This window comes from Chaetomium strumarium (genome assembly GCF_033439665.1).
Source record: "Chaetomium strumarium strain CBS 333.67 chromosome Unknown B0T15scaffold_6, whole genome shotgun sequence".
NCBI lineage: Eukaryota > Fungi > Ascomycota > Sordariomycetes > Sordariales > Chaetomiaceae > Chaetomium > Chaetomium strumarium.
The window spans coordinates 3,305,930-3,332,453 of NW_026944434.1; the positions used below are offsets into that span (position 1 = coordinate 3,305,930).

Below are 26,524 nucleotides of genomic sequence, written 5' to 3' on the forward strand. Positions count from 1 at the left end.
CCCAGCGCAAGGCAATCACGCTGCGGTCTATATGCCGCCAGGGACGAGTAGGATGGTGGGGATCTGCCTCGCTCAACTCCGTCATACAAACTGTGTGTGGACACCAGCGCCAGGTTCGAGGGTTGACTGAGTGAGATCTGTTAGGACCTTGATCACCCCACTCCCGTGCATCCCAGCAAGGACTGTTTAAAAACTCAAGTGGTGCAACTCCAAGTTTGGATAACCTAGTCCTAGTACATGCCTAGTACTGGCATCGTCAAGTTGGACGGGCGCACGGCACTGGCTAAGCCAACCAATTCCCCGCCGCGAGAAACAAATCGCGCTTCTTCAACTCGCTGCCGTCGTTGACTCGTCTGTCTCGCTCTGGCCAATCGGCGGCGACCTATTCGCGTCTCGGCTAGCTCTCACACACAGAGTTACACAGATCTATTGAGCGCGCGCGGAGTACTAATACGGAAGGGAAGGTACTTTCCAAGCAGGGAAGGCATCAACGGTAGTAGTCGTGGACATATCGAGAAGCTCAACGCGTGATCTGTGGTGGTAGGTTGGAATACTACTCTCTTTGCTCACTGAAAACCATCTTCTCACGCAATCAAAAGTATGATCAACTAACAAACGCCTTGGGCCTCACATGAAGACATGCTATGCCGGGCGGCACCATGGACACTCCGCTTCCAGAAATCGATGGCGCCTTGTCCATCACCAACCACCCGGCATCAAGACTAGCGGGGCCCAGCTTGCTTCACCAGCTCGTTCAGCACAGCTCACAAGATGGGCAGCCTGCCATCGACTTTCTCACCTCAGACAACAACCGCATGTCCCTCTCGTACGCGGAACTTCACCGTGCCTCCGAAGACCTGGCAAGCAGAATCTCGGCGTTCGCCGGGCCCGACAACGAGGGGTCGAAGCCGTTTGTGGTGCCCGTTCTCGTCCCACAAAGCCCAGAGCTCTACATCGCGCTCTTGGCCATCCTCAAAGCGGGCGGCGCGTTCTGTCCGATGAACCTGGACGTGCCGCTTGAGCGCGCAAGGTTTATCTTGGAGGACGTCTCTGCGAAAGTGGTCATCACCACCTTCTCGCTCGCGTCGAGGCTCCCTTCCGACAGTCCGGCCGCTGTTTTGATACTTGATTCGTACAATCCAGACCGCGACGAACCACCACCACCACCCCAGCAACAGCCCAGCAGCAGCAGCAGCAGCAGCAGCAGCAACAGCAGCAGCATAAGACGAAAACAGCCACTACCCAGCGACCTAGCCTACGTGATGTACACCTCGGGCTCGACGGGCACGCCCAAGGGGGTATGCATCTCGCACTTGGCCGTAACGCAGAGCCTGCTCGCGCACGACCGGCACATCCCCCGCTTCTCGCGCTTCCTGCAGTTCGCGGCGTCGACCTTCGATGTCGCCGTCTTCGAGATCTTCTTCCCCCTGTTCCGGGGCAAGACGCTTGTGGTCTGCTGTGCCCCCCGCGCGGCACTGCTGCTCAACGACCTGCCGGGCGTGATTCGGAAGATGGAGGTCGACGCGTGCGAGCTGACCCCCTCCGTGGCGGGCAGCTTGTTGCGGACGAGGGAGAATGCGCCTGGTTTGAGGCTGCTGCTGACGATTGGGGAGATGCTGACGCGGCCGGTTGTGGATGAGTTTGGCGGTGGTAGTGATGGTACTACTAGTAGTAGTAGTAATGAGGGGGACGGGAGGGAGAGCATGCTCTGGGGCATGTACGGCCCGACTGAGGCGGCGATACACTGCACGCTGCAGCCTGCTTTTGCCAGCAGCTCAACGGTGCGGAATATCGGGGTGCCGCTGGACACCGTTTCGGCCTTTATCCTGGCGCTTCCGGAGGGGGACGACAGCGACAGCGAGAACGCAAAGTTTGAGTTCAGGGTTCTGCCCCGTGGGGAGGTCGGTGAGCTGGCGGTGGGCGGCTACCAGCTCGCCGAGGGGTATCTCAACCGGCCCGAGCAGACGGCGGCCGCGTTCATCGACACCCCCGCCTATGGCCGTCTCTACCGCACGGGCGACAAGGCCCGGATGCTACCCGATGGCACGCTGGAGTGCCTGGGCCGGGTTGCAGACGGGCAGGTGAAGCTCCGCGGGCAGCGGATGGAGCTGGGCGAGGTCGAGCATGCTGCGCTGAGGGCGGCGGGCTGTCACGGCGCGGTGGCGGCTGTCGTGGATGCTACGACGCTGGTGCTCTTCTGTGCTGTGGACGGGGAACGCCAGGACATGGCTGAGAGGATTATGGAATCCTGCAGGCGCTGGCTTCCGGGATTCATGCTCCCCGGGGATGTCGTTGTTGTGGAGCGCTTCCCGCGCCTTGCGTCGGGGAAGGTCGATCGGAAGCGGCTGGTTGCGGAATACAGAGATCGGATGTCGGACGCGGCGCGGGAGATTCTGCCTTACAAGGACGAGTTGGAGCAACGGCTTTGCGAGCTCGCGAGCGAGTGCTTAGGGGTCCCGGTTGATTCAAGCCAGGACCTGTCTAGGGCTGGTCTGGACTCGCTCAGCGCTATCAAGCTGGCCTCCGTGCTCAGGGGAGCGGGCTTCGACATAGGGGCAATCAGCGTACTAGAAGCAAGGACAATATCTGCCCTGCATCGCAAGCTGCGCTCAACCGCCGAGATCCTGGAGCTGCAGCCTGAACCCAACGGCGCACATCCGCTGGAGCTGGACGTCTCGGACATTGTCGCTCAGCACGCGATCCTCTCGACGCATGACCAGTCTATGGAGAGCATCCTCCACTGCACGCCGCTCCAAGCGTCGATGCTCGCCGAGACATTGGCACATCCGGGAGCCTACTGCAACTGGGTTGAATTGAGCTGTTCCGGGACTCACACCGAAGAATCTGTCCGGTCATGGTTCGATCAACTTGCTCGGGCGAACGAAGTCCTTCGAACTGGCTTCATTCACCACGAGGGGCAGTTCCTGCAGGTCATCTTTGAAAGCTTCAGCGAATCGAATATCTGGACGACGAGCACCATCGTCAGGGGGTTCGACGTGAAGGACGACCAGGACCTCCTTCGCCCGGTCCTGATCCAGATCGCCCCGCCCGAAGAGAGCGGCGAAACGACCGTCCATCTTCGGCTTCACCACGCCGTATATGATGGATGGTCTCTGGACCTGATTCTATCGGATCTTGCCCGGCTAGCACGGGGAGAGCAGCTGCAGCCTAGGCCTCAGTTCCGTGAGATCTGCGCATACTACAACTCGACCGCTTTCCGAAACGCGTGCGACTCGGCGAGGGAATTCTGGGCTGGGTATCTCCTGGACTTCCAGCCTCCAGCCCTTCCGATTCTCGTCTCGGAGGCCAGTCGCTCACCGGCGGTGTTGTCTTCATCCGTTTCTCTGGGCATTGATCCGCAGGACCTGAAGTCAGCTCTCCAGCGCATCGACTGTGGTCCCCAGACGATCTTCCAGGCGGCGCTGGCATGGCTATGGGGCTACATGGTCGGCAGCAACGATGTGGTGATTGGTCTGATCCAGTCCGGGCGGACAATGCCCGTCTCAAGAATCGAGGATATCGTTGGGCCGTGCATCGCCCCGGTGCCTCTCCGAACAAATCTGTCACAGGTCCGGACGATCAGAGACCTCCTCGTCAACGTGCAGGCCGGGAACAGGGCCACTCTTGCCCATAGCATACTGCCTCTCTCCCAGATCAAACGGGTGGCAGGGATACGTTCGGGGCAGTCGGTTTACGACGTGCTGTTTATCTACCAGGAGTCACTCCACAGCAAATCACAAACCGGGGATGTCGTCAGGCAGGTTGCTCACCAGGACTACCTAGAGACGAAGCTGTTGGTCGAAGTTGAGCCAAGGGAGAGACACTTCGACTGCCGATTCACCCATCATTCCGACGTGTTCCCGGAGGACATGGTCAAGATCATGGGCGAGTCAATCCAAGCCCTCGTTTTCTACTTTCTAGGCCACTTAGACTCCGAACTCTCGTCGATACCCAAGGCCTTCCCACAGCATCTCCTCTCCGTTTACAACCCGACGCCGAAAACATTCACAGGGGTTCCGGACCTAGCATACGCCGTGGAGCGCACTGCCGCTGACCATCCCGACAAGGACGCGCTTTGTTTTGCCAGCCACATCTCAGAGGGCAGCATCACAGCCACAACCATCACCTACTCCGAGCTCAACACAACTGCCAACCGAATTGCCTGGCACCTCCACCAGCATGGTGCTCGCGAGGGAGGCGTCGTAGCCATCATCATGGAGAAGTCCGTCCGACTCTATGCCGGCATCCTCGCAATCTTGAAAACCGGCAGCGCCTACCTGCCCCTTCTCCCCAGCACCCCCATCGCTCGGATCGCGGCAATACTCCAGCAAGCCCAGGTCGACCTGTGTCTCGTTGACACCGCCACGGGGGCCAAGCTAAACCCTCACCTGCGGGGCCACCACTCCATCATCGACCTCCAATCCCTCCCTCTCCCTCTCCATCTCCATGATCAACCGGCACCTCCCCTCAGACCCAAGCCGAACACCGACCCCGACCGACTGGCCTACATCATCTACACCTCCGGCAGCACGGGCACCCCCAAGGGGGTCTGCGTCACGCAGCGCAACATCCTCAGCAACCTCGACGTCCTCTCACGCATCTACAACAACCACAACCACTACCCCATCCGCACCAAAAATTCCAGCAGACTGCTCCAGTCGTGCTCGCAAGCCTTCGACGTCTCAGTCTTCGAGATCTTCTTCGCCTGGACAACAGGGATGTGTCTCTGCGCCGCGGCCAACGACACGCTGTTCGCCGACCTGGAGCGGGCGATTCGCATGTTGGGGATCACGCACCTCAGCATGACGCCCACGACGGCGTCGCTCATCGTGGATCCGGCTCGCGTTCCCGCCGTGGAGTTTCTCGTTACGGCGGGCGAGCCTATGACGGAGCTTGTGGCCAGGAGGTGGGGAAGCAGCAGCAGGCTGCGGCGGCTGTTCCAGGGTTATGGGCCGAGTGAGACTACGAATATTTGTAGTGTTAGACGGATGGTGGGTGCGGAAGGGGATGGGGAAGGGAAAGGGGGCCAGGTGGTGGTGCAGCACCTGGGCTGGTCGCTGGAGAATACCTCGACTTTCGTCCTGGATACTAGTACTACTAGTAGTAAAGAGGGAGGCATGGAGCTGGTGCCCATCGGCTGTCTGGGCGAGCTCTGCTTTGGTGGAGACCAGGTTGCGCGCGGGTACCTCGGCATGGACGAGCTGACGGCTGCGAAGTTTGTCGACCATCCTTTCCTGGGCCGCATCTACCGGTCGGGCGACCTCGGGCGCATGCTGCCGGACGGGTCCATGGTGATTGTGGGCCGGGCGGACGAGCAGATCAAGATCCGCGGCCAGCGGGTCGAATTGGACGAGATCACGGCCGCGGTGAGGGAGTCGGCCAATGCGGTGGCGGACTGCGCTACACTGTTCCTGCGTGCGGGGGAGGAGGAGGAGGAGGAGGAGGAGGAGGAGGAGGAGACCAGGCCGTTGCGGGACCAGATTGTCTCGTACTTTGTTCCCGGCGGCCAACGGGAGGTTGCCGGCGGGTTCCGGGTTGTCGATGTCGATGACAGGCTCAGGGATACAGTCCGGACCTTGTACGGCTCTCTCACGGCGAGGCTACCCAGCTACATGATTCCCTCGGCGGTTGTCCCGATCTCCACGCTGCCGACTACTGCGGCGGGGAAGCTGGATAGGACCCGGCTCAAACAAGCCTTCAGGGGTCTCGACAAGGGTTATTTGGCACTTGTCAGCCATGGTGCGGAGCGGACTGATGCGGATGATGGGGAGTGGTCAGCCGTCGAGGTCCAAGTTGCTAAAGCTCTGTCGAGCGCGCTAAACGTGAGCAAGGGCGGCATCCGGCGATGGGCGCCTCTCGTTACGCTGGGCCTGGATTCTATCTCGGCAATTCACGTCTCCAAGCAGTTGCACGCAGAGCTCGGCAAACGACTCCCGATCTCCCTGATCCTGCAGAACGCCAGCGTGGCGAAACTCGCGCGGGCTCTCGCCGACATGGACACGTCAGGTCCGGAACAACAAGCGGACTCGGACCTCCTGCCGGAGGACTTGGTCCGTCAGGTCACAAAGCGACTAGAGCAAGTTGGAAGACTGGCCGTCAAAGTCCTCCCCTGCACTCCCCTCCAAGAGGCGATGCTCGCTACGTCGGCTGGCAAGGGGCGCTATCTCAACCGCATGCTCTTCCGGGTCACTGGCGACAACCTCTCAAAGCTCAGGGAGGCCTGGCACGCCATGTGTGCCCGACACGACATCCTGAGAACATGTTTCCTCTCCACGGCGGATGGTCGATGGCCGATCGTGCAGGCTGTGCTGGAAGAATGGCCGCCGGTCTGGCACAGCTCTGATGCTTCCCAGTGCGGCATGGAGGAGTGCATATCCCGGCACGCCCAACACGTCCCTGACGCGCTTGACTCGACGGAGCCGGCGGTGTCGTTTGCCAGCATCACGCAGGATGGCCGTCTCTATCTGTCCTTTGTCTGCCATCACGCGCTGTATGACGGCGTGGCGATCGAGAGGCTCCTGCAGGAGGTCGAGTGGCATTGCTCTGGTTTAGATCTGTCGGCCACGCCATCCTATGAGCAGTTCCTCCGCGCATCTCTGGACCTGCCCGGCTCGACCGACGAGTTCTGGCTTGGCCACCTGGCCGGCTACGAGTCGAAACTGATCACCGACCTCGGCTCTGAACTCGAACTCGGCGAGACACGCCCCAGTCCTCCGCTGACACATCATGAAGTAGCAGATCTCCCGCTGTCGCATGTACAAGTCCGCATTAGAGAGCTCGGGGTCTCGCTGTTGGCACTCATGCAAGCAGTCTGGGCCGCTACGCTGGGAGCACTCTTCCAGACAGACGACATCTGCTTCGGGAACGTCGTCAGCGGCCGCTCCCTTACTACTAATACTACTACTACTAGTATCGAGGGAATCAACGAGCTCGTGGCCCCCTGCTTCAACACCATGCCCGTCCGCATGGACCTCTCCCGCAGTCAGCGACACGTTGACCTGATGAAGGCATTCCAGAGCCTCGGCGCCGAGCTGATGGCCTACCAGTTCACTCCGCTTAGACGCATTCGGTCGTTGTTTTCGCAGCATGGCTCGACGCGGCGTTTGTTCGATACCCTTTTGCTTTTGCAGCGTGCGCCGAGGGGGCTGGATCCGTCGCTTTGGACGCTGGAGCGCGATGATGGGGAAATGGATGTGAGTACTAGTAGTAGTACCAACTTTTCTTGCCTGGGTAAGAGACGCGGCGACTGCTGAATGCTAATAGTGTGTATACTTTGATAGGTCCCTCTTGTTTGCGAAGTCGTTCCCGATACCCACATAGACCGTCTTGTTGTGACGATACATAGCGTAGAAAGGTTTGTTGTCCGTCCCCTTGCCCGACTCGGTCCTTCTTCCTGAGCCGTTCGTTGACCTTTGCTCCAGCCAACCACTCCCCACGGGGATCGCCGATCTAATTCTTGATTTATTTTCTCACTTCCTCCGGCACCATCTCCGGTTCCCTGCCTCCCAAAACTCCCTTGACCACCTCCCTCCGGACCTTGCCGCGAAGTTATCCCACATCCGACTCCTACCCCCGCAGCAACACGCAGTCGAAACGGCCACCAACAACAACGCACCCGAGGTGTGGACGGCAACGGAAAGCTCCATCCGCGAGGTGCTGGCGGCGCTCTCATCCCGAAATGCCGAGCGAATCCGGCGGCAGACCACCATCTACCAGCTCGGCCTGGACAGCATCAGCGCGGTGCAGATCGCCTCGCTGCTCCGCAAAAAGGCCGGCCACCCCGTCTCGGCCAGCGACGTGATTGAGCACCCGACCTGTGAGAGCCTGGCGCGGCACATCGACGCCCGCGTCCCTGAGTCAGGGGTTACTAGTAGTAGTAGTACATCCACATACTACTACTACGACATCGCCAAGTTCCGTGCCGAGGTGCAGGAACAGCTTTCTTCTGTTCCGGGCCTTGCGATCGAGGAGGCGGTAATCCTACCGTGCACCCCGCTGCAGTCGGCCATGATGGCGCAGTTTGTGAAGTCTGGCGGGCGGGACTACTTCAATTTCATTGACTTCGAGCTGGCAAACGATGATAATGGGATACTAGTAGTAATAAATGCCACCAGGGTGGCGGAAGCGTGGCAAGCCCTGCGTCGCGCGCACCCGATCCTGCGAATGGCCATCGTGGCCGTCGAGCACGACGATTGCGCGTTTGCCATGGTCCAGCTCCCGGCGGAAACGGAAATGGAAATGGAAATGCTCCCGCCGCCGGGGGTGACGCTCATTCCTCGGGATCGGGCCGCGACCTTTGACCTGAGAGCGTGGCAACTCGATGCTGCTCGGGCCGCTGCTGCTGCCGAGGTGCCGCACGGGAGACTATGGGCCGTTGCCGTGGTGGACACGGAACACGGGGTGAGGATGCATCTGGCCATGCACCATGGGCTGTATGATGCCTATTCCCTGCAAGTACTGCTGGATGACCTGTCCAAGGCAGCCCAGGGGGGTGAGCTCCCCATCCGCGCCGGCAGCGAGGAAGTGGTGGCGAACATTTTTGGCCATGTCTCCGCCGCAGCCGCGGAGAGCTCGGCCGAGTTCTGGAAGGGACAGGCAGACAGGGTTGTCATCAACAGCTTCCCCGTCATGACCCCCCTACGCGAGGAGTCGCGACATATCCTGACCGAGGCCATGGAGAGCCGAGTTCCCTCACGCACTCTGGAAGCAGCCGCGTCCCAGTCCGGCCACACACTACAGGTCATCATCCAGGCGGCCTGGACGCGGGTTCTGTCTGCCTATCTCGGCGAGGACGCGGTCGTGTTTGGGGTTGTGCTGTCCGGTCGAACCACCGAGGCGACTCGCGACGCCGTGTTCCCGTGCATCACCACGTTGCCCGTCATATCGGCCAACCACGAGTCGAACCGGAGTCTGTTGGACGGCATGCTGCGGTACAATGCTGAGCTGTACAAGCAGCAGCATCAGCCGCTTACTCGCATCCAGCAGTGGCTTGGCTGTGCGGATGCTCGGCTCTTCGACACGCTGCTTGCGTATCAGAAATTCGACCGGGAAGGTCCAGGGGATACTAGTACTAGTAGTAGACCCTGGCGCATTGTGGGCGAGAGTGCCAATGTGGAGTACCCCGTGTCGATCGAGGTAGAGCCCCAGCCAAAGGGTCGGCTGCGGTACGGGATCACCTTCTTCAGCGACGTGCTCAGCAAGGAGCAGGCGGTGATCCTGCTGCAGCAGTTCGATGCCGCCGTGCAGCAGCTCGCTTTCACGCCGGACGGGCACGAAGCCGATCTTTTCACAGCCCGGCCGGACCTGTTCTCGGTCCTACCCCCGGAGGTACCCGCGCTTCCGACCACGGTGAACTTGCTGCATGAGTTTGTCGAACGCCAGGCACGCGAAACCCCCGAGGCCACGGCGCTGCATTTCGTCACCGGCTTCGACGGCGGCACTGGTGCGTCCGTGGGAGACAAGTGGACGTACAGGGCGCTGGACGAGAACGGCAACCGGGTGGCTCACCTGCTGCTTCCTCATGTCCGACGGGCGGGGGACATCGTGGCCGTGTATTTTGAAAAGTGTCCCGAGGCGTACTTCGCCATCCTGGGCATCCTCAAAGCCGGGTGTGCGTTCCTGGCTCTCGACCCGGGCGCGCCTCGCAGCAGGAACGAGTTCATCCTGCAAGACTCGGGCGCGTTAGTTCTTCTTACCTCGCATTCAAACCACAGCCTCGAACTCACTACTATTTCTATCCCTACCCTCACCATCGACGCAGCTACCCTCTCTTCCTCCTCCTCCTCCTCCTCCCCCCTCCCTTGCACCCCACCGACAACCCCTCTCATAACCACGAAACCCGCGCCGTCAGACGTATGCTACGCGCTCTACACCTCCGGCACCACAGGAACCCCCAAGGGCTGCGCCATCACACACTCCAACGCGGTGCAGTGCATGCTCGCCTTCCAGCACATCTTCCTCGGCCGCTGGGACCCTCCCACCTCCAAATTCCTGCAGTTCGCCTCGCTGCACTTCGACGTGTCCGTGCTCGAGCAGTACTTCAGCTGGTCCGTGGGGATCACGCTCGTCTCCGCGCCGCGAGACCTGGTCCTCGAAGACCTCGCTGGATTTATCAGGAGAGTAGGGGTGACGCACATCGATCTCACCCCTTCCCTGGCACGGCTGTTACACCCTTCGGATGTGCCCAGCTTGTGGTGTGACAAAAAAGGCGTGTTCATCACCGGCGGGGAGAGCCTGCGGCAGGAGATCCTGGAGGCCTGGGGCGACACGGGCGTCGTGTATAACTTCTATGGCCCGACCGAGGCGACGATCGGCGTGACCGTGTACCCGCGCGTGCCGAGGAACGGGCGCGCGTCCAACATCGGGCGGCAGTTTGTCAATGTCGGGGGTTATGTCGTGAAAGGTATACAGCAGCCGGGGACGGGGACGACGGCGGGCGGCGAGCTGCTACGGCCAGTGCTGAGGGGAGGGGTCGGGGAGTTGTGTGTGTCGGGCCCGCTGGTGGGGAAGGGGTATTTGAGGAGGGAGGCGCTGACGGCCGAGAGGTTCCCCACGCTGAGGCTGTTGGGCGGCGGCGGTGGCGGTGGCGGGGACTCCGGGGAGAGGGTCTATCGTACGGGCGATCTGGTCCGCGTGCTGCATGACGGGTGTTTTGATTTCCTGGGCCGGGCGGATGACCAGGTCAAGCTCCGCGGCCAGCGGCTGGAGATGGGCGAGATTAACCATGCCATCCGGAAGGGGGTGGATGGTAGGGTCAGGGATGTGGCCACGCTGGTGGTGCGCAATGTGGTGCAGCAGAAGGACCTGCTTGTCTCTTTTGTCGTGGCGGATGATTGGAGCAGCAGGGGAAAACGCGCAGAGCCGGCAGGACGGCTGGAGCTGGTGGAGGGCCCGGAGGCGGCGGCGCTCTGTCGGCGGGCGAGGGACGCGTGCCGCGCTAGGCTGCCTGGGTACATGGTGCCGACCTATGTGCTCCAGGTGCCCTTCATCCCGCTGTCGGCGAACAACAAGGCCGAGGTCAGGGAACTGCGGAGCTTCTTCGCTTCGCTTGGGCAGGATAGGCTGGTCGAGCTGTCCTCCTCTGCCGACCCGCGCGGCCGGACTCTGGGTGTGACCGGAACAAGGGTTGCTCGGGTTATCGCTGCGATGCAGGGAGTCGAGGTGGACTCGATTACACCGGACTCGAGCATCTTCGAACTAGGTATCGACTCCATCTCGGTCCTTCGGCTCTCTCGGGCGCTACGAAACGAGGAGGGCTTTGCACAAGCCGGTCCATCCTTGATCCTCAAGAATCCCTTGATCCGAGACCTGGCTGCGGCCCTAGAGATGGAGGCGCCGGCGTCTAGCTTCAACCCGGTAGCCGCGGCAAGGCAGTTGGTCCAAGCCTGCGCCCACAAGCACCGGTCGCTTGTCTGCCGAGAGCTGGGTGTCGCGCCAGACGAGATCGAATACATTGCGCCATGCTCGCCGCTGCAGCAGGGCATGGTCTCGCGGTCGGCGGTCGACGGGGCGTATTTCAACACGTTCCGCTTCGTGCTTGCGCCGGGGGTTTCGAGTGAACTTCTACGGGAGGCTTTCCAACGAGCAGCTGATGCGCTACCCATCCTGCGGACTGCCTTCGTGGCCACAGCCGACGGGTTTGTTCAGGCGGCAATAAAGCGCGCTACCACCAGTATCCCCTGGGCAGAGCCGCCCCTCGATGGCCGGTCGACCGCTGAGCAGGCGATCCAGAAGACGAGGGAGACCTGGATTGCTCGGAATCGGGGTGTCTCAGTCTTAGCCCAACAGTGGGAGGCTGTCCTCCTCAACGGGGACGCTGGACGCATCCTGGCCCTTCACATCTTCCATGGCCTGTACGACGCCAACAGCTTCGCGCTGGTCATGGACAGAGTGGCTGCGGAGTACATGACCCTGACTGGCGAGTCGGCCGGGCATAGTACTGGTACTACCTCCTCCTCCATCTCGGCCCCCTCCTTCCTCGACGCCCTGTGCCACGGCCCGCTTCACGACTTCACCAGCAGCAAGCCATTCTGGGTGAAGCATCTCGATGGTGCGACAAGTTCCCAGCCTGGCCGGACCCATCCCACCAGCTCCTCCGCGCTCGCCAGCCGGCGCAAGATCTCCTTCGACCGCCTGGAGACACTGCGAGTATCGCTCGGCGTGGCTCATCAAGCCCTGGTGCAAGCTGCCTTCTTGAGCGTCCTGGCCAAGCATCTCTCGGCGGCCAATCCGACCATAGGCGTCATCGTCTCGGGCCGCAGCATCGAGCTGGACGGCGCCGAAAGCGTCGTCGGCCCGCTCTTCAACACGCTGCCCTTCCACGCTCGCCTGGGCACCACCACCCATGATGCGGGATCGGGATTGAAAGGGATAAGCTGGTCGGCTTTGATTCGACAGTGCCACGACTTCAACACCGCGGTGCTGCCCTTCCAGCACGTCCCGCTCCGAGATGTGCAGAAGTGGTGTTCCGCCGGCGGCCCGCTGTTCGACACGCTCTTTTCCTTCCAGCGGGCGGAGCAGCAACCGGCTGCTGTTCGGCACGAGCATTTGTGGACGGTGGTCGAGTCGGAACATGTTGCGGATTACCCGCTCGCGCTGGAGGCCACCCTGGACTCGGACGGCGGCTTGGACCTGCTCCTCGTCGCTCAGAGGGAGGAGCATGGCCCTGATGAGTTGGAGGAGATCATGGGTGGGTTGGAGCGGGCCTTTGAGCAGATGGCTGAGCAGCCTGAGAGTGCAGTTCATGTCAACGGGGTGGGACCGGCTGACCACGTTGGGAACGGTGCTGTTCCGAATCGGCCTGTCGCTAACGCGGTTGGTATGAACGGGCACCTGTCTACCAATACTGCTCACGCAACTAAAGCGGCCTTCCGCTGGACCCAGGAAGCTGTCATCATCCGCAACGAAGTGGCCGCCCTGGCTGACACCGACCCAGAGGCCATCTCCGAGACAACCCCCATATTCGGGCTCGGCCTCGACAGCATTGATGTCATCAAACTGTCGGCGCGGCTGAAGCGATGTGGAATCGAGCTGAAGACCAGTGAGCTGATGAGAGCGCAGACCATTGCGGCTATGATGCAGCATCTCCAAGCTCAGATTTCCAACCGCAGGGCGGAGACGAACGGGGCCTCTACCCCGAAGATCCAAAGGATTGCCCACGCCATATCCGCCCTACGGGAATATGTGGCGGGACAAGACGACCTCGAGCTCGGCGAGGACGAAATTGTGCTTCCAACAACCCCGCTGCAGGAATCCATGATCGTGGCAATGGTGGAATCCGATTTCCGGCTCTACTTCAATCACGACGTCCTCGAGCTTGCACCCTCCATCGACATCCCCAAGCTGAAGCAGGCCTGGAGCACGGTGATCGCGGGCTCGCCCATCCTACGAACCCGATTCCTGCCCGTGGAAAGCCCATCCATCCCATCCGCGTACTGCCAAGTCATCGGACACGACGCATCCGTCTACATGAGCGAGGTCAGCCTGGACAGCCACGACGAGCTGGCCAAGATCTGCGACAGCGCCACGCTCCGGGCCTGCAAGGGCGCCGCGCGGTCCAACCTGCTGCAGCTTGTCTTCGCCCGCATCCACGACCGCAACTTCCTGGTCCTGTCCGTCGCCCATGCCCTGTACGACGGCTGGTCCCTGGGGCTCATCTACCGAGACGTGCAGGCGGCCTACGAGGGCTCCTACCGCGCGCCCCCGAGCCTGGACAGCTACGTTGCTCAGCTGGAAGACATCCTCTTCCCCGACGACGACGACGATCATCACCCCCACGGGGACGGAAATACTTCGGCTGCCACCTTCTGGTCCAGCTTCCTACAGGACGCAACACCAACCATATTTCCACGCCACGAACACCCCCCATCCAACCAAGAAGGGACAACATCAGTAGTAATCCACCGCCACTCAAAAACCTCCTCCCTCCCCGCACGGTCCCTAACAACCTTCTGCAAAACGCACGCCATAACCCTGCAGGTCCTCACACAAGCCTGCTGGGCCGCCGTTCTCGCGGCCAAGACATGCTCCCTGGATGTCACCTTCGGCATGGTGCTCTCGTGCCGCGACACGGGAGGACTCGGAGCCCAGAGAGAGGAGCTGGTCTTCCCGACCATGAACACGGTTGCGGTGCGCAGCGTGCTGCACGGTTCTGTTGCGGCCTGGTTGCGGTATATGCAGGATATTATGGTGGGTGGCGTCGGGGTGTATGGGTCTTTTGCGCTGAGGGAGGTTTTGAGGATTGTGCTGAGGAAGGATGCTGATAGGAAGGGTGGGGTTGGGGGGTTGTTTAATACGCTGTTTATTCTGCAGGGACGGCGGAACCACCGTGGGGATAATGAGAATAAGGGGGTTGATGGTGGTGGTGAGGGCTGGATGGTGCGGTCGGTGGGCGGCGCGTCGGCGGTGGAATACCCCGTCTGTGTCGAGGCCGAGATGACTGAGGGTGATGGGCTGGTTTGGAGGATGGCGTGTGACGGCGGGTATGCCTCGGCCGAGGAGACGGGGTTGATGCTGGGCCAGCTGGATCGGATCCTTCAATATGTTGTCGGTTCCCCGGAGGCAGATGTTTTGGTCTTTTCTGGCGAGCGCGTCTCCATCTGCGGGCTGCCGCCGGTCGAGCTCCGGGATCACCAGGACAAAGCCAGCTCTGCCGCACGGGCAGATGCTACTACGAATGGGGTGGAAGAGGGTGACGACGACGGGGCGTGGTTGCCCCTGGAGGAAACCATTCGGGATGTGCTGGCCGAGGTCTCGGGGGTGCCTGTGGCTGCGATCACCAGGCGTAGTAACATCTACCACCTGGGCCTCGACTCGATCAGCGCCATCATGGTTGGCTCTCTGTTACGGAAAAGGGGGATTGCAATTGGCTTCCGGGAGATGCTCAAGGCCGCGTCCATCTCTGACATGGCTCGGCTCGTGGACAATGCCCGCCAAGCACCGCCAGGTTCGGAGTCTGTATCAGGGGGTAGTGGGGGGATCAACGAGTTTGAAGTTCCCCGAGCCATCGACCTCCCTTCGACTCTCCGGGAGCTGGGATATGACCAGTCCGCAGTCGAGGACGTACGCCCCGCCTCCCCGATGCAAGTCCACATGCTCTCGGTGTGGCAGAACACGCAGGGAGCAGTGTTCTATCCATGCTTTACCTATAGTCTCTTCGGAGAGATCGACATCAGCGCCATCGACGATGCCTGGAAGACCTTGGCAGACGAGACGCCCATCCTCAGGACAGTGTTCGTTGCCACCAGCTCACGATCGACCCCCATCCTGCAGGTTGTGGTCCGCCCATCGGCACTTGCCCCAACACGGATCTCTACCGTCAGCACGGCATGGGAGAGCAAGACGAGCAGCACCCTGTCCCAGCCTTACCACTCCCTGCATGCTAAGCAATCCACTGGAGACCACTGGACACTCCGCCTCAAAATCCACCACGCGCTCTACGACGCCGTCAGCCTCCCAGCCATCATGGACCGCTTCGCCGCCCTCTGCCGCGCCAACACACCGCTGTTCAGACCAGTACCCGAGTCCAACTGGCGCTATACCGCGGTGGACGTCCAAGCAAGGAAAGACTTCTGGACATACCACCTCGCCGGCGCCAACCCTTCCCCCCCGCTACTAATATCCCTAGAACCCTCACCCTCACCCTCGCATTCGCATTCACATTCCCGAACAAGTGTGCTCAGGCCCGCTGCTCTTCAAAATCACGACCTCTCTATCCCACGCCTCACAGCGAGGTGCAAAGCGGCCGGTGTCAGCTTGCAAGCCCTCTTCTTCGCCGCCTACGCGCACTTTCTCGCCTCCGCCTCCACCTCCACTGCGGCGAAAGAAAGACAGAGACCGGAGAGTGAGAGTGAGAGTGTGGTGTTTGGGATTTACCTCGCCAACCAAACCTCCGACGCTCAAAATGCTACTACAACTACTACTACTGCTGAGCCACTGTGGGGCGGCGGAGACCCCAACCTGCGCCTCGTCCCGCTCCGCGTCCGACTCCCACTCCAATCTGGGCTCACTACGACTACTAGTATTACTAGTAGTAGGCTCATGGATGTCGCTGCCCAGGTCCAGCGTGATCTCCACGCCATCTCAGACCCTGTCAACGTAGACGTGGGGTTGTGGGAGGTGAAGGAGTGGGTTGGGCTCGAGGTGGACACGTTTGTCAATTTCCTTGTGGCGGGGGCATCGTCGGCACAGAAACAGCCTGTTTCGATAGAGGGAGATGACGTGAGGCTGGAGTTGGTGGAGGAGGAGGGGCTGGCTCGCGAGGATGGCGATTCCAGTTCCAGTTCCAGTGCTGATGGTGAGTGGGGGGAGATGTTCGAGGTAGGTTCGGAGATTGCGGGCAACCCTGTGATGGATGCGTATCCGGTGAGTTTTGGAGTCTATGATCGGCGAGGACAGGATGGTTGTTGCTAATCTGTTTCACAGGACGCTATCGACGTCGAGGTTTCGGTGAAGGGGGAGGACTTGACGATTGGTGTGTTTGGGTCGGGCAAGAGGCTGAGTCGCGAGGGAGCGGACCGGATCATTGACGGCATCGTCGAGGTGCTGAGGGCGGCGGTGGAATAGTGCTGCTCATTTGTTTATCACTAGTTCCGCTGCTTTGTTTCGTTGGTTTGTGGTTGTCAGATGAATCATATGAGCGCGCTTCTGAATTGGCTGACAGCGGTCTTAAACCCACAGTTTCCGTACCGCTTTCCCTAGGTATAATGAGATTATTCAGAAACGGCGGTACTTGAGCCTGATATGAAGAGATCGGCCGACGTTGTGATCAAATCCAGCAGTCAATGCAATTCGCTGACTATGCACAATCATGGTCCGGTCATCAAATTACCTACTCATCGTCCACAGCCGTGCATGCCAGTGTTCCATACACAAAGCCTCCATAATCACTTCCCCCTCTTCTTCCAGGTATAGTCCGAATCTGCCAAAGTCAGTATCTTGCCACTACCGTCCCCCGACCCGTGAACACTCACCAGGATGGACCTCCGGCTCCGCCAACCCCTCCCTGATCTGCTTCTTCCGCCTCCAATCGCACCCGGCAAACTTCTTATCCCTCTCCTCCATCAACCTCTCCAACCCAGGAATCTGCTCGGCCTTGGTGATGCTCGTCATGAGCTGCGGCTCGCCCAGCGGCAGCTTATCGCCACGATCGACCTGCCACAGATGATACACCTTGCCATACAACGGAATGACCTCCTCCATCTCGGCCGTCTCGGCCTTCTCCCATGCGGCCTGCGGCACCAGCGGGCTCGACTTGGGCATGACCAGCATGCCCGACTTGACCTCGAACACGTGGCTGTGCCAGAGCCGCCGCTCTTCGGCCGGCAGCTGCTCGTACAGGTGCGGCTTGATCATGTACTCGACGCCGATCAGCCGCGCGCCGGGCCCGGGGCTGTCGTAGAGCAGGCACTGCCGCACGTCCTCGGTCAGGTGGCCGCAGTAGTGGTTCGCCTCGACCACGCGCGTCGGGTCGGATGCGTACACGTGGAAGGCGTTGAGGTGGGCGCAGACGTTTTGTAGCGGGGAGAAGTCCTGGGTCGGAAAATTAGTAAATGCTTTGCAACAAGTTCGTGCCCTGTTGCGATCTCGTTTCTTACCTGTGCCACGGAGGCCCCGGTCTCAAGGATCGTGCTCTTGGTGCTGCGCGGCTCGCCGGTCACTTTGGCCTCGGCGTCGCGGTCCTTTGCATGTGTGGCTGACTCCATGATGGATTTTGTATTTTGATACGCCGTTGCTCAAACATTTGAAATCAAAATGATCCAACTTTGTAGAGTTTGGAGGACAGATGTGGTGGTGAGACGTTGCTTTAAGTGACGTCATTGTGGTCTCCCTCATACCACCCAGACCTGACATCTAGGTATTAGGTAGTTTGGACCAGGAAATGCCCCAAGATCTTCCAGCCGTCTGGCCGTTCATAAAAACAGTCTATTGGTATGTGGCAGATTACTTGCCCAGCCTCGATACATGTACCCTAGGTACCTAGGCAAATTGGATGTCGCCTGGTCAAGCCGGTATTGTGAGAACACGGCTTGGCCCCTGGGGCGCTTAGAGTCTAAGCTACCATCTGGCCATTCCTTCCCTAACTAAGACTCCTCGGTCGCCCTCGGATACGCTTCAAACCATGTCTCTCTTGTGACGAGTTTAACCCTTGGTTCGAAGAATTGTGACAGCCTCGCATTCAGATTTGATGCCCGCCTTATAGCTTTGGGCCAGCAACATCCTGAGTGGGAGGAGGTAGAGATGCAGAAGAAGCAGAAGGACAGCTTACGATCGACCGTCCTGGGCACCACCGGCTGCATCGTTCGTGAACCAGAAGCAGGTCATCCGGGGATTTTGGTCCTTTGCGAATTGTAACCATCGTCAAGGTTGATAGATTTGGACATCCCAGAAGCAGGACGGTTTCCTCACCTGCGGCAACTGAATATACAACACTGTTATCGCCCTTGAATCGCCACGACACTTGGGATTGCTGGTAGGGCCTATTGGAACCCGTCGATGCACCATTGGGGGCTGGCACGCCCGGCAACGAGAGTTGTGCTTAGTCTTTGGTGATGGAGTGGCAAATATCTCGTCTTGCTGGGTCTCAGTGGAAGGGTTGAGAGCCCTTGGTATATACGATGAGTCCATCTTCTGGCACAACGTCGTACACGCGTCGGTCGGGTGCCAGATACGGAGCGTGCTTGATCGACCGTTGTTCGTTCGAAAGATCTCCTTGGCAAACTAGTTGAAGACGGCGATCAAATTGGAGCGAGGCATCTCCTGCTATGTCGGTTGTGATGAGGATGTCTTGTCAAGGGCATGTGATTCTTGGAGCACTCATTTGGGCAGTGGTGTTCAGAATGGCGTTAGGTCACAGACTCGCGGGTGACACCACTGTGTCGGAACCGAAAAGGAGAAGGCAGTGCCCGTTGGAAGAGCGTTTATCAGAGATGATTATTTTTCTTTTCTTTTGCTCCTTCTTCTTTTCTATCATCATTGGAAAAGAGCCAGAGACTCAGATGACAGAAAAAGAAGAAGACCAAAGACAGGATGCAAGTGATGTAACCGTCATCTGAACGTGAGAAGAAAGGCAAGAGTAAAGCGATTGAGATATAAAAGCGAATGGAATACGTAGGCTGAAGAACCTACTGAACTGAAGAAGATAGAAACGAAGAGCAAGACGAGGACGAAAACACAAAGCAAGACATCGGTCGCCGATTCGAGGCCCAGCAGAAATAAGTGGGGCGGATGGGACGTGGAAAGTGCGACCTAGGTTGGGCAGTGGAGTGATCCTGGGCACTGGAGATCCATCCTTCGTCCAACACACACCACCAGATCAATCAATGACTGGCGCTCTGGGCCGGGAGCGCATTACATTCAGTCAATCCATCAATTGCGCATCATCATCATGACTCTGCTCTAGCCATCCTGTGTTTCTGCAAGCGCGTTACCCGAGACGACAATTGGGGCGGCACGGTACGCGAAGGCCATTCCGCCGGCACCCGACCCGTCGTCTAAGCCCAGCCCGGCTAGCGCGCCGCAGTGCGACGCAGCTCTCGATCTGCTTGGCCGAGAGGCCCCTGAATCTTCCAGCCGCAAAACCCCTCATTGGCTGCCTCGTGCCTCCCCGGTCATCATCGCAGCAGCTGAAGTTGCACGACATTCTGCAGTTCGCGATGCCTGAAGGCCGCCAAAGATGCGGATCCCATACAAGGCCCTCCCGCTCCCGCCTGCGGTTTCTTTTCCCCCAGGCAACGGGAATTGTTCCCAGGCGGCGTTGGAAGCGTTCCTTTCCCCTTAGTTGACTGCTTGAGCGACTGACAAGACACCTCAATCTTGGGTTCAGAGGGCTTCGCAGCCTCTAGCCTGTGGACCGGTTCCACCGTTGCCAGCCTCGAAGGCCACGACCGTGAAGGCGCCATGAACAATAGCACGAGCTCAAGTGGCGGCGGCGGCTCCGATGGAGACGACAATGTTGTCAATTGGGTGGCCCTTGTGGTGTCGTTAGTGGCCTTGTTAGGCACCTTCGCTCAGGTCCTCCAACAGTACATTGCCTCGGCCGCCGGCTACTCGAATTGTGGCGAAAGCGTCATGGGCAAGTGGCACGAGAGCAAGAAGCGGCGATTCCGAGCGACCGAGCTCCGGTTTGAAGTCCAATTCGAGACCCCCGTCATTTTCGTGTGCCCGCCAAAGAACGACAAGGGACCGATCCCGGGGCAGAAGATCCAGTTCGTGAATGGCACACGCGACAGTCTGAGGGACACGCGCTCGCTGTCCAGAGAGGATGAGGATAAACAACAGAAGACGCTCCAGGAACGCCGGGTACATACCGCCGACAATGAGAGGGCTTCGTGGGTCACGCTGCTGTCGCAGTTGCAAGCTATGGAGAAGGAGAGCGCCGAATGGCAGCAAAAATACTACAACGTGAACCCGCCACAGAGTCTGCCTTACCCCGGCTTCCAGGACCACACCCTCGCGGTTGCCATCCAGGCCAAGAAACGGAGCTGGGACACCATGCCGGCCGGCGTCAACAAACCGTACGCCACGACAACCATGTGCCATCTCCTCGAGATCGCTGCCATGATGGGCATCTACTGGAGGGAGTTTGACAGATCAAGGGAAAGATACCGGGCTGAGGGGAACGGTTACTTTCTCACCGGCACCAACGTTCCCGAACTCGGTCTCATGTTCACCTTTCAGATCTATGCCAAGACTAAGTTCCAGGAGAACAGGGTGATCCCGGTCGACGAGGTCAAAGAGCTGTGCTGCGGCTTCGTGTCTACACTGTTCCAGGAGGATAAGAAAGACAGGCGCAGGATTGAGTTTCCCAATGAGGACCCCAAGGACCTGAGCTTCCTGCAGCTGGGTAGCACGCGCGAGATTGCTGAAACGATGGTGCTGATCGAGTGCAACACCGACACGGCCAACTATTTCCGGTCCGATGACAAAAAGCACGGCCATCTCTTTCCGGGTAGGAACTGACCGTATATCCGAGATTTGGTTAGGCGTCTTCGCTAACTTGGTGATTGCGGTAGTCCCCTTCGAGCTGCTGGGCATGCTTGGCAAGACGCTGCGCATCCGGAACAGCGGCTTCCGCATGCTGCCTAACCCGACACCATATGTGTGGGACAAGAACTTCTTCAACCTCCGGAGACTCGTCAGGGAATACTCGGGGAAAGTGCACGACTCGGAAGCCGATATTCCTCCAACACCACAGATCAACCAGTTGAAGCATGATGCCGCGATGCTGGTTGACATCTTGAATGAAGACAAGAGGTCTAGTACACCCGGTTATTCCCTGCCGCTTCTGAACAACCTCCACGATGTACTCGACAGGTGCGATGCCTTCCTGAAAACGGAGACGGATCGAGACCTCGTCCGCCTAGTTGTACGGGAGCATTTCCAAGAAGTGATGAGAATGATCAACGAGGAGGGGGACGCCGACGGTGAAAGTACGCGCAGTGGCGGCAAGGGTAGAGCGGAGCACTTCGACGAGCTCACGGCCGCCAGCCCGGAGCGGCGCCAGGAAGCCTTTATGGAGCTTTACTTCTTCAAGGTCCTCCACCAGGTGAGAGCGCGGGCTGTCATGTGGTATGGACGACGGCGAACCACGCACTACGCCCCTTCGACGCACTCGCGCAAGAACTCCATCAGCGACACCGGGCCCGAGGCCAAGCTGGAGGCTCTGTCTCCCACGGCCTCTGGTTCGCCGTCAAGGCCCGTCTCGCCGGCCCCTCCCACGCCTGGCGTGGAGAAGCGTCAGAGCGATCAGTTGGTTCCGACGTTGCACATACATCCGCCGGACCGGGTTCCGCAGCAGCTTCTGGGCATGGATACCACCGAGGGCCTGGATTTGCAGGCGGCCGACATCTGGTGTACGCTTGTCCTGAGGATGCTGTGTTGGCTGCTTTTGCATGATTTCAACAAAAAAGACGTTCAGATCCCGAAGAGCGAGTTGATGGGCAGTCGATTGCCCGTGTACATTGCTTAGGGGGCAATGTCCGGGTGACGTATGAGTTTCTTGTATTTGGACATCACGGCTTTTGACCTTTTTCTGGGCATGCATGGGCGGAGGGAGCCAGGGACCACAGGACTGGGAAGTGACGATGTGATGATCGATTTCTACTTGGCGGGATACGCTGCTGTGGATTGCATGGTGTAACTGTTTGGTATCTTGTTCGAGGCAAGGGCATCAAGAGAGACTGTCCGTGGCCGATAGCTCACCTGCCACAACACTTGTTTGCGCGTCTGCTGCACCCTCTTGCAAAGGAGAGGACCATCAGTAGTCCAACCTTGACACTGATCCTCTCCCACAAGATGCTCAAGAGTCAAGACCGGCCATGCCATGTCCCATCGGCATGTCTGCATGGAAGTGGGGCTCGCTAATGCTGATGAACTGGCAGAAAACCCCACCAAAGGGACTCCGCAGGGAAACGCATTCGAGGGCCTGCTCTCAACCTCTCAACAGCGCCAACTCATCATTCTTAAACCTGCTTCATACCAGCCACCGGAAGACGGTGGATCGATTGCCAACCTTCCATGGCCGAGTTGCCGGTTCTCGCTCACCTCGCGTGCTGGCTCTCACCGTTGCCAATTCCAGCCTCCGGCGAGATGGAGCGAACAGCGCAAGCTTTGGAGCGCCATTATGCGCCATGATGCCCCGCACGGCCGCACCGAAGTCCCCGCCCGAATCCAGTGTCCAGTGACAGGGGCTGGATGCGGTGAGCAAGCGGTGACCGCCTCGAGGTGATGGGATCGGATGCTTCCCGCGAGCCCAGCCCAAGCTGGCGGGGACCAACGATGTGGTTGGTGGGGGGAGCGCGAATCTCTGCTTCATGCCGCTGCTTCATGCCCGACGGCGCGCTGTCCAATCATGCCATCCGCCCTGGATGCAGCGGCCGTTTGCTGGCACCGCTGCATTTGGGCGGCCTGAAACATTTTTGATCTGTGTGTTCCCGAGGACAGGAGCTGCTTTGACTCGATATCGATGCATTTCCTCCCCGTTCCACACTCCAGAACTCTGAACTGTGTACTACTCTGCCATATTGGACCGAACAAGCGACGCTCATGCTGGCATGGGACGAGGTCTCCTGAAGGAACCGGCTTGAACCCAGTCCAGCCACAAACTCCTCACTACACTCTCACCCAGGTCTCCTTGTGTTCATACTCTCAACATGCCGACCACGGAGATCATCACCATCATTAACAACTCGGGGAAGGTCATCAGCACTGTAAGAAGCCCGCTCAACTTCCCGTCACCACTTTGCCCACAGAACGCGCACTAATGGCTTCCAGGGCAAGCAACTAGTCAGCATCTTCAAGGAGGCCCAGGCGGCCTACCGCGACAGGAGAGACGCCTTCAAGGCCGAGCGCGCCGGGATCCAGCGGGCCAAGACCTTTGACGTCTCACAGCGCGGCGATTCGTACTACGATGACCACGCAATCGACCATGCCCACGATCGCCGGCGGTCGTACGACGGCGACGACCGCCGGTCCCGCGCACCCTCCCGCTTCAGCCGTACTTCACGGCGGTCCGAAAGGCCCCGCTCGGCCGAGCGGGCCCTCCCGGCGCTGACGGAGGGCAATCTCAAAACGCACTCCGAAGTGTCGGCGACGACCCCTTCCAAGGCCGGCTCCCGCCCTGCGTATGCCGAGACAGCGGCTCCCCGGCAACCGCTCGCCATTGGACCCCCACCATCGGCCGCTCCCGAGTCAGCCACCGGGTCCGCTGCTGCCCGGGGCCAGCTCGTCCACCGCGCCCGCTCCGACTTCGCCGTGGTCAAGAAGAAGTCGATCGACATGGACCTCGCGTACGGCGACATCCCGCCCGACCTGGCCGAGCGCGACGATCTCGACTACCACCACCCCAACGAGCAACAGTACAGCGGATCATTCGAGCCCCGTGGTAGTAGTGAGGGCGGCGAAACGCCCGAGGAAGCGGCCGCGCTCAACCTGATGGACCGCATCGAGACGTTCCTCGAGGAGGCCCAGTGCATGCACGAGAGCGCGACCTCCATGATCGAGCGGCTGCAGCGCAACCCGGAGGCGGCCGCCGCCGTGGCGCTGTCGCTGGCCGAGCTGAGCTCGCTACTGAGCAAGATGGGCGCCCCGTTTCTGGCCTTCCTGAAGGGTGGCAGCCCGGCCGTGTTTGCCCTCCTCGCGAGCCCGCAGTTCCTCATCGGTGCGAGCGTGGCCGTCGGGGTGACCGTGGTCATGTTTGGCGGGCTGAAGATTGTGAAGCGCATCAGGGAGGCTGCGGAGAGGCAGATGGAGGCGCCGTTTGAGATGCGCGCTGCTGCTCCGGCTATGGCCGCGGAGAAGCCCCTGCCTGCTGTCCCCTCCCCCAGCGCCTACGACGAGGCGCTTGTGCTACGGGAGGTCGAGGAGCTGAGCAGCATCGAGACCTGGCGGCGCGGCATCGTGCCCCTCGGCGCCGGCGATGACGAATCGGCCGCGGACGTGGAGCTGCTGAGCCGCGAGGCGGAGCGGGCTCTGCGCGAGAGCTTCCAGCGCGACCTGGACGAGGTCGAGCCGTGCGACTCGGTCTCGCAGGTCAGCCGCGCGCGGAGCGATCGCAGCAGGCGGTCGTATCGCAGCTACCGCAGTCGCCGGCCGCGGCATGACCGCATCGACGAAGACTCAGTCGCGGATAGTAAAGTCTCGGAGCGGAAGAGCAGCAGCAAGACGAAGGATCGGGACGGCGTAGAGAGCGAGGCGGCCAGCGAGAGGAGCCATCGGAGCCATCTGCGCAGCAGTCGCAGTCACCGCGAGGGCAAGCATGAGGGATCCGGGTCGTCGACTGCCTCGTCGCGCAACAAGCATGATGCCGGGTCGACGGTCTCGCGCTCGTCCAAGCACTCCTCCAAGGTCTCACTCAAGGCCATCGACGAGAAGGAGAGGTTGGACGACGCCGGGAGTGCGGCGGGCAGCGCTGCAGGAAAACCCAAGAAGAGGGAGATGATTAAGCAGCTGTTCAAGATGAAGAAGGAGAAGGAGGACCGCGATAGAGCTGTTTCGGTTCTTGTCTGACGGGGGTTGTCAAGACTACACTTACACGGGGATGCGAAGTCCCTAGGCTTGGAGACTTCGCTGGATAAGTCTTCATCCAAATTTCATGAGACGCTGTTTATTCCAGATTGGGTTGGGTGGAAGAATGCTTTTTCTTGTCTGGCTGTTGTTTTGGCTTAATTCTTGACATTTGTCTGGTGCATGGCGACGAGCGTTACTGGAATTACAGGATCTTTTGAAGGAGCACAGCACACACACTACTCTACCACGCACAACGACATCATGTATCTACATTAGCATCCGGGAATCTTACTCGTTGAATCTGACCCCGTCCACATCCATCTCGGGGCAGCGTGTCGATATCAGGTCGTCAATCACACTCAGCAACGTGGGCGCCGGGTTATCAGGTACGTCAGCGGAGTAAGCCTGCCTGCGGGATTCCATTTATCCTGACAAGTCGGTACTAGGTCACACTTCGGATGAGCCGGGCCTTGGCTCCTGTATCATCGAGCATCCATGGGTATCGAGTTCGGTTGGCATACCTCGGACTTAGTTGAGATAATCAGCGTGAGACGAGCTTGTTCCAGAGCGAGTAGAAACGCCCTTCCGGGACTTGGTTGCTTATTCACGGCTGGAGTGATCCGTACTCTGACCAGTTCGTACCGACATGCTGAATTCCTGATTACCTTCATCAATTAAATTTAAAGTTTACGTATCAGACTGCAGGGGAAACAAGCAACGCCACGCCACCCCCGGTTCTCCCGAACCGTTAAACTAATTTAGCGCTGCACTGCATCTCGGAGATAAGAAGTCAGCATGCTGTGCAACACACGCCTACGAATCCCATCGTCATGGCATCCAGACCAATGCTAGCGAGCATCCGCTCACGAAAGGCAGCAACGATCCCAGTCCATGCCAGCGTCGCAATCTGCTGCAGCTGCGGTGGAGCCCCCGCGCTTCACCGTTTGTTTTTTGCGATGAGTTTTTTGCTTCCCCGCGGCCACAACATGACGGGACGTGGAAAGAGCACCTGCTTCGTCTGTCCACCTGGCACGCCGAGACACTCCAGCCGGTGATACTACTACCTCCAGGGTAGGGTAGCGTTCTGCGGCGATCGCAGGATTCAGGACTGCCGCCGGATTTTGATGAAGTCTATTTCCGTGCCCTCCGGGGGCTCGGCTGACTGTGCACTAGAGAAGCTAGTGCTCACCTCGACGGGGTATACAGATGGAAGGAACAGCCCCAGCCGTCTCCAAGGTCTCCGCCGGCATGCACGGTACACGTATCGACATGGAGAAAGCACTACCCCCGAGGGATCGGGGAAAGATGGGTCTGGTCGACTGGAGTGTATAAGTACCTGAGCGTGCTGCAGTGGTGACCGTCCCGTCCTTCCTGTCCAGACCAACTTCTTTCCGCCATCATCACTCCCATCTTTTGCCAAACCACGGGGCCAGCAACACTGGCCAGCAACACCTCCAGTCTTGCCACCAAGCGGTCTCAAAGGCAAATCATTACTCGTTACAGTAGTAGCATTGGAGCA

At 59.7% G+C, this 26,524-nt stretch overlaps 4 protein-coding genes across 4 annotated transcripts; 3 read left to right on the top strand and 1 right to left on the bottom strand.

Annotated features, from left to right (window-relative positions):
- Nucleotides 1-659: 659 nt before the first annotated feature.
- On the top strand, nt 660-16,563 carry B0T15DRAFT_496361 (non-ribosomal peptide synthetase; the record flags this gene model as incomplete). The annotated part of the gene is made up of 4 exons (XM_062867170.1): nt 660-7,193; nt 7,281-7,354; nt 7,422-16,362; nt 16,423-16,563. 4 exons carry the CDS (start codon nt 660-662, stop codon nt 16,561-16,563), a joined length of 15,690 nt encoding a protein of 5,229 aa, XP_062719610.1.
- Nucleotides 16,564-16,646: 83 nt separating this feature from the next.
- Nucleotides 16,647-17,807, bottom strand: B0T15DRAFT_285696 (uncharacterized protein). The gene is made up of 3 exons (XM_062863628.1): nt 17,595-17,807; nt 16,971-17,529; nt 16,647-16,918 (listed from the first exon to the last, which is right to left on the bottom strand). Exons 1-3 carry the CDS (start codon nt 17,700-17,702, stop codon nt 16,884-16,886), a joined length of 702 nt encoding a protein of 233 aa, XP_062719611.1. The 5' UTR covers nt 17,703-17,807; the 3' UTR covers nt 16,647-16,883.
- Nucleotides 17,808-19,474: 1,667 nt separating this feature from the next.
- B0T15DRAFT_285649 (uncharacterized protein) lies at nt 19,475-22,144 on the top strand. Its single transcript, XM_062863627.1, has 2 exons — nt 19,475-20,947; nt 21,012-22,144. Exons 1-2 carry the CDS (start codon nt 19,897-19,899, stop codon nt 21,965-21,967), a joined length of 2,007 nt encoding a protein of 668 aa, XP_062719612.1. The 5' UTR covers nt 19,475-19,896; the 3' UTR covers nt 21,968-22,144.
- A 1,006-nt stretch (nt 22,145-23,150) lies between these two features.
- B0T15DRAFT_402624 (uncharacterized protein) lies at nt 23,151-25,005 on the top strand (the record flags this gene model as incomplete). The annotated part of the gene is made up of 2 exons (XM_062865173.1): nt 23,151-23,207; nt 23,272-25,005. 2 exons carry the CDS (start codon nt 23,151-23,153, stop codon nt 25,003-25,005), a joined length of 1,791 nt encoding a protein of 596 aa, XP_062719613.1.
- Between the last annotated feature and the right edge of the window lie 1,519 nt (nt 25,006-26,524).

Excerpts from the sequence above, each read along its gene's own strand:
- B0T15DRAFT_285696 (XM_062863628.1), bottom strand. The coding sequence starts at position 17,702 with ATGGAGTCAGCCACACATGCAAAGGACCGCGACGCCGAGGCCAAAGTG. Across the intron at positions 17,530-17,594 it reads CCGGGGCCTCCGTGGCACAG|GACTTCTCCCCGCTACAAAA; the intron begins GTAAGAAACGAG and ends TTTCCGACCCAG. Across the intron at positions 16,919-16,970 it reads GGAGCCGGAGGTCCATCCTG|ATTCGGACTATACCTGGAAG; the intron begins GTGAGTGTTCAC and ends TGACTTTGGCAG.
- B0T15DRAFT_285649 (XM_062863627.1), top strand. The coding sequence starts at position 19,897 with ATGAACAATAGCACGAGCTCAAGTGGCGGCGGCGGCTCCGATGGAGAC. Across the intron at positions 20,948-21,011 it reads GCACGGCCATCTCTTTCCGG|TCCCCTTCGAGCTGCTGGGC; the intron begins GTAGGAACTGAC and ends TGATTGCGGTAG.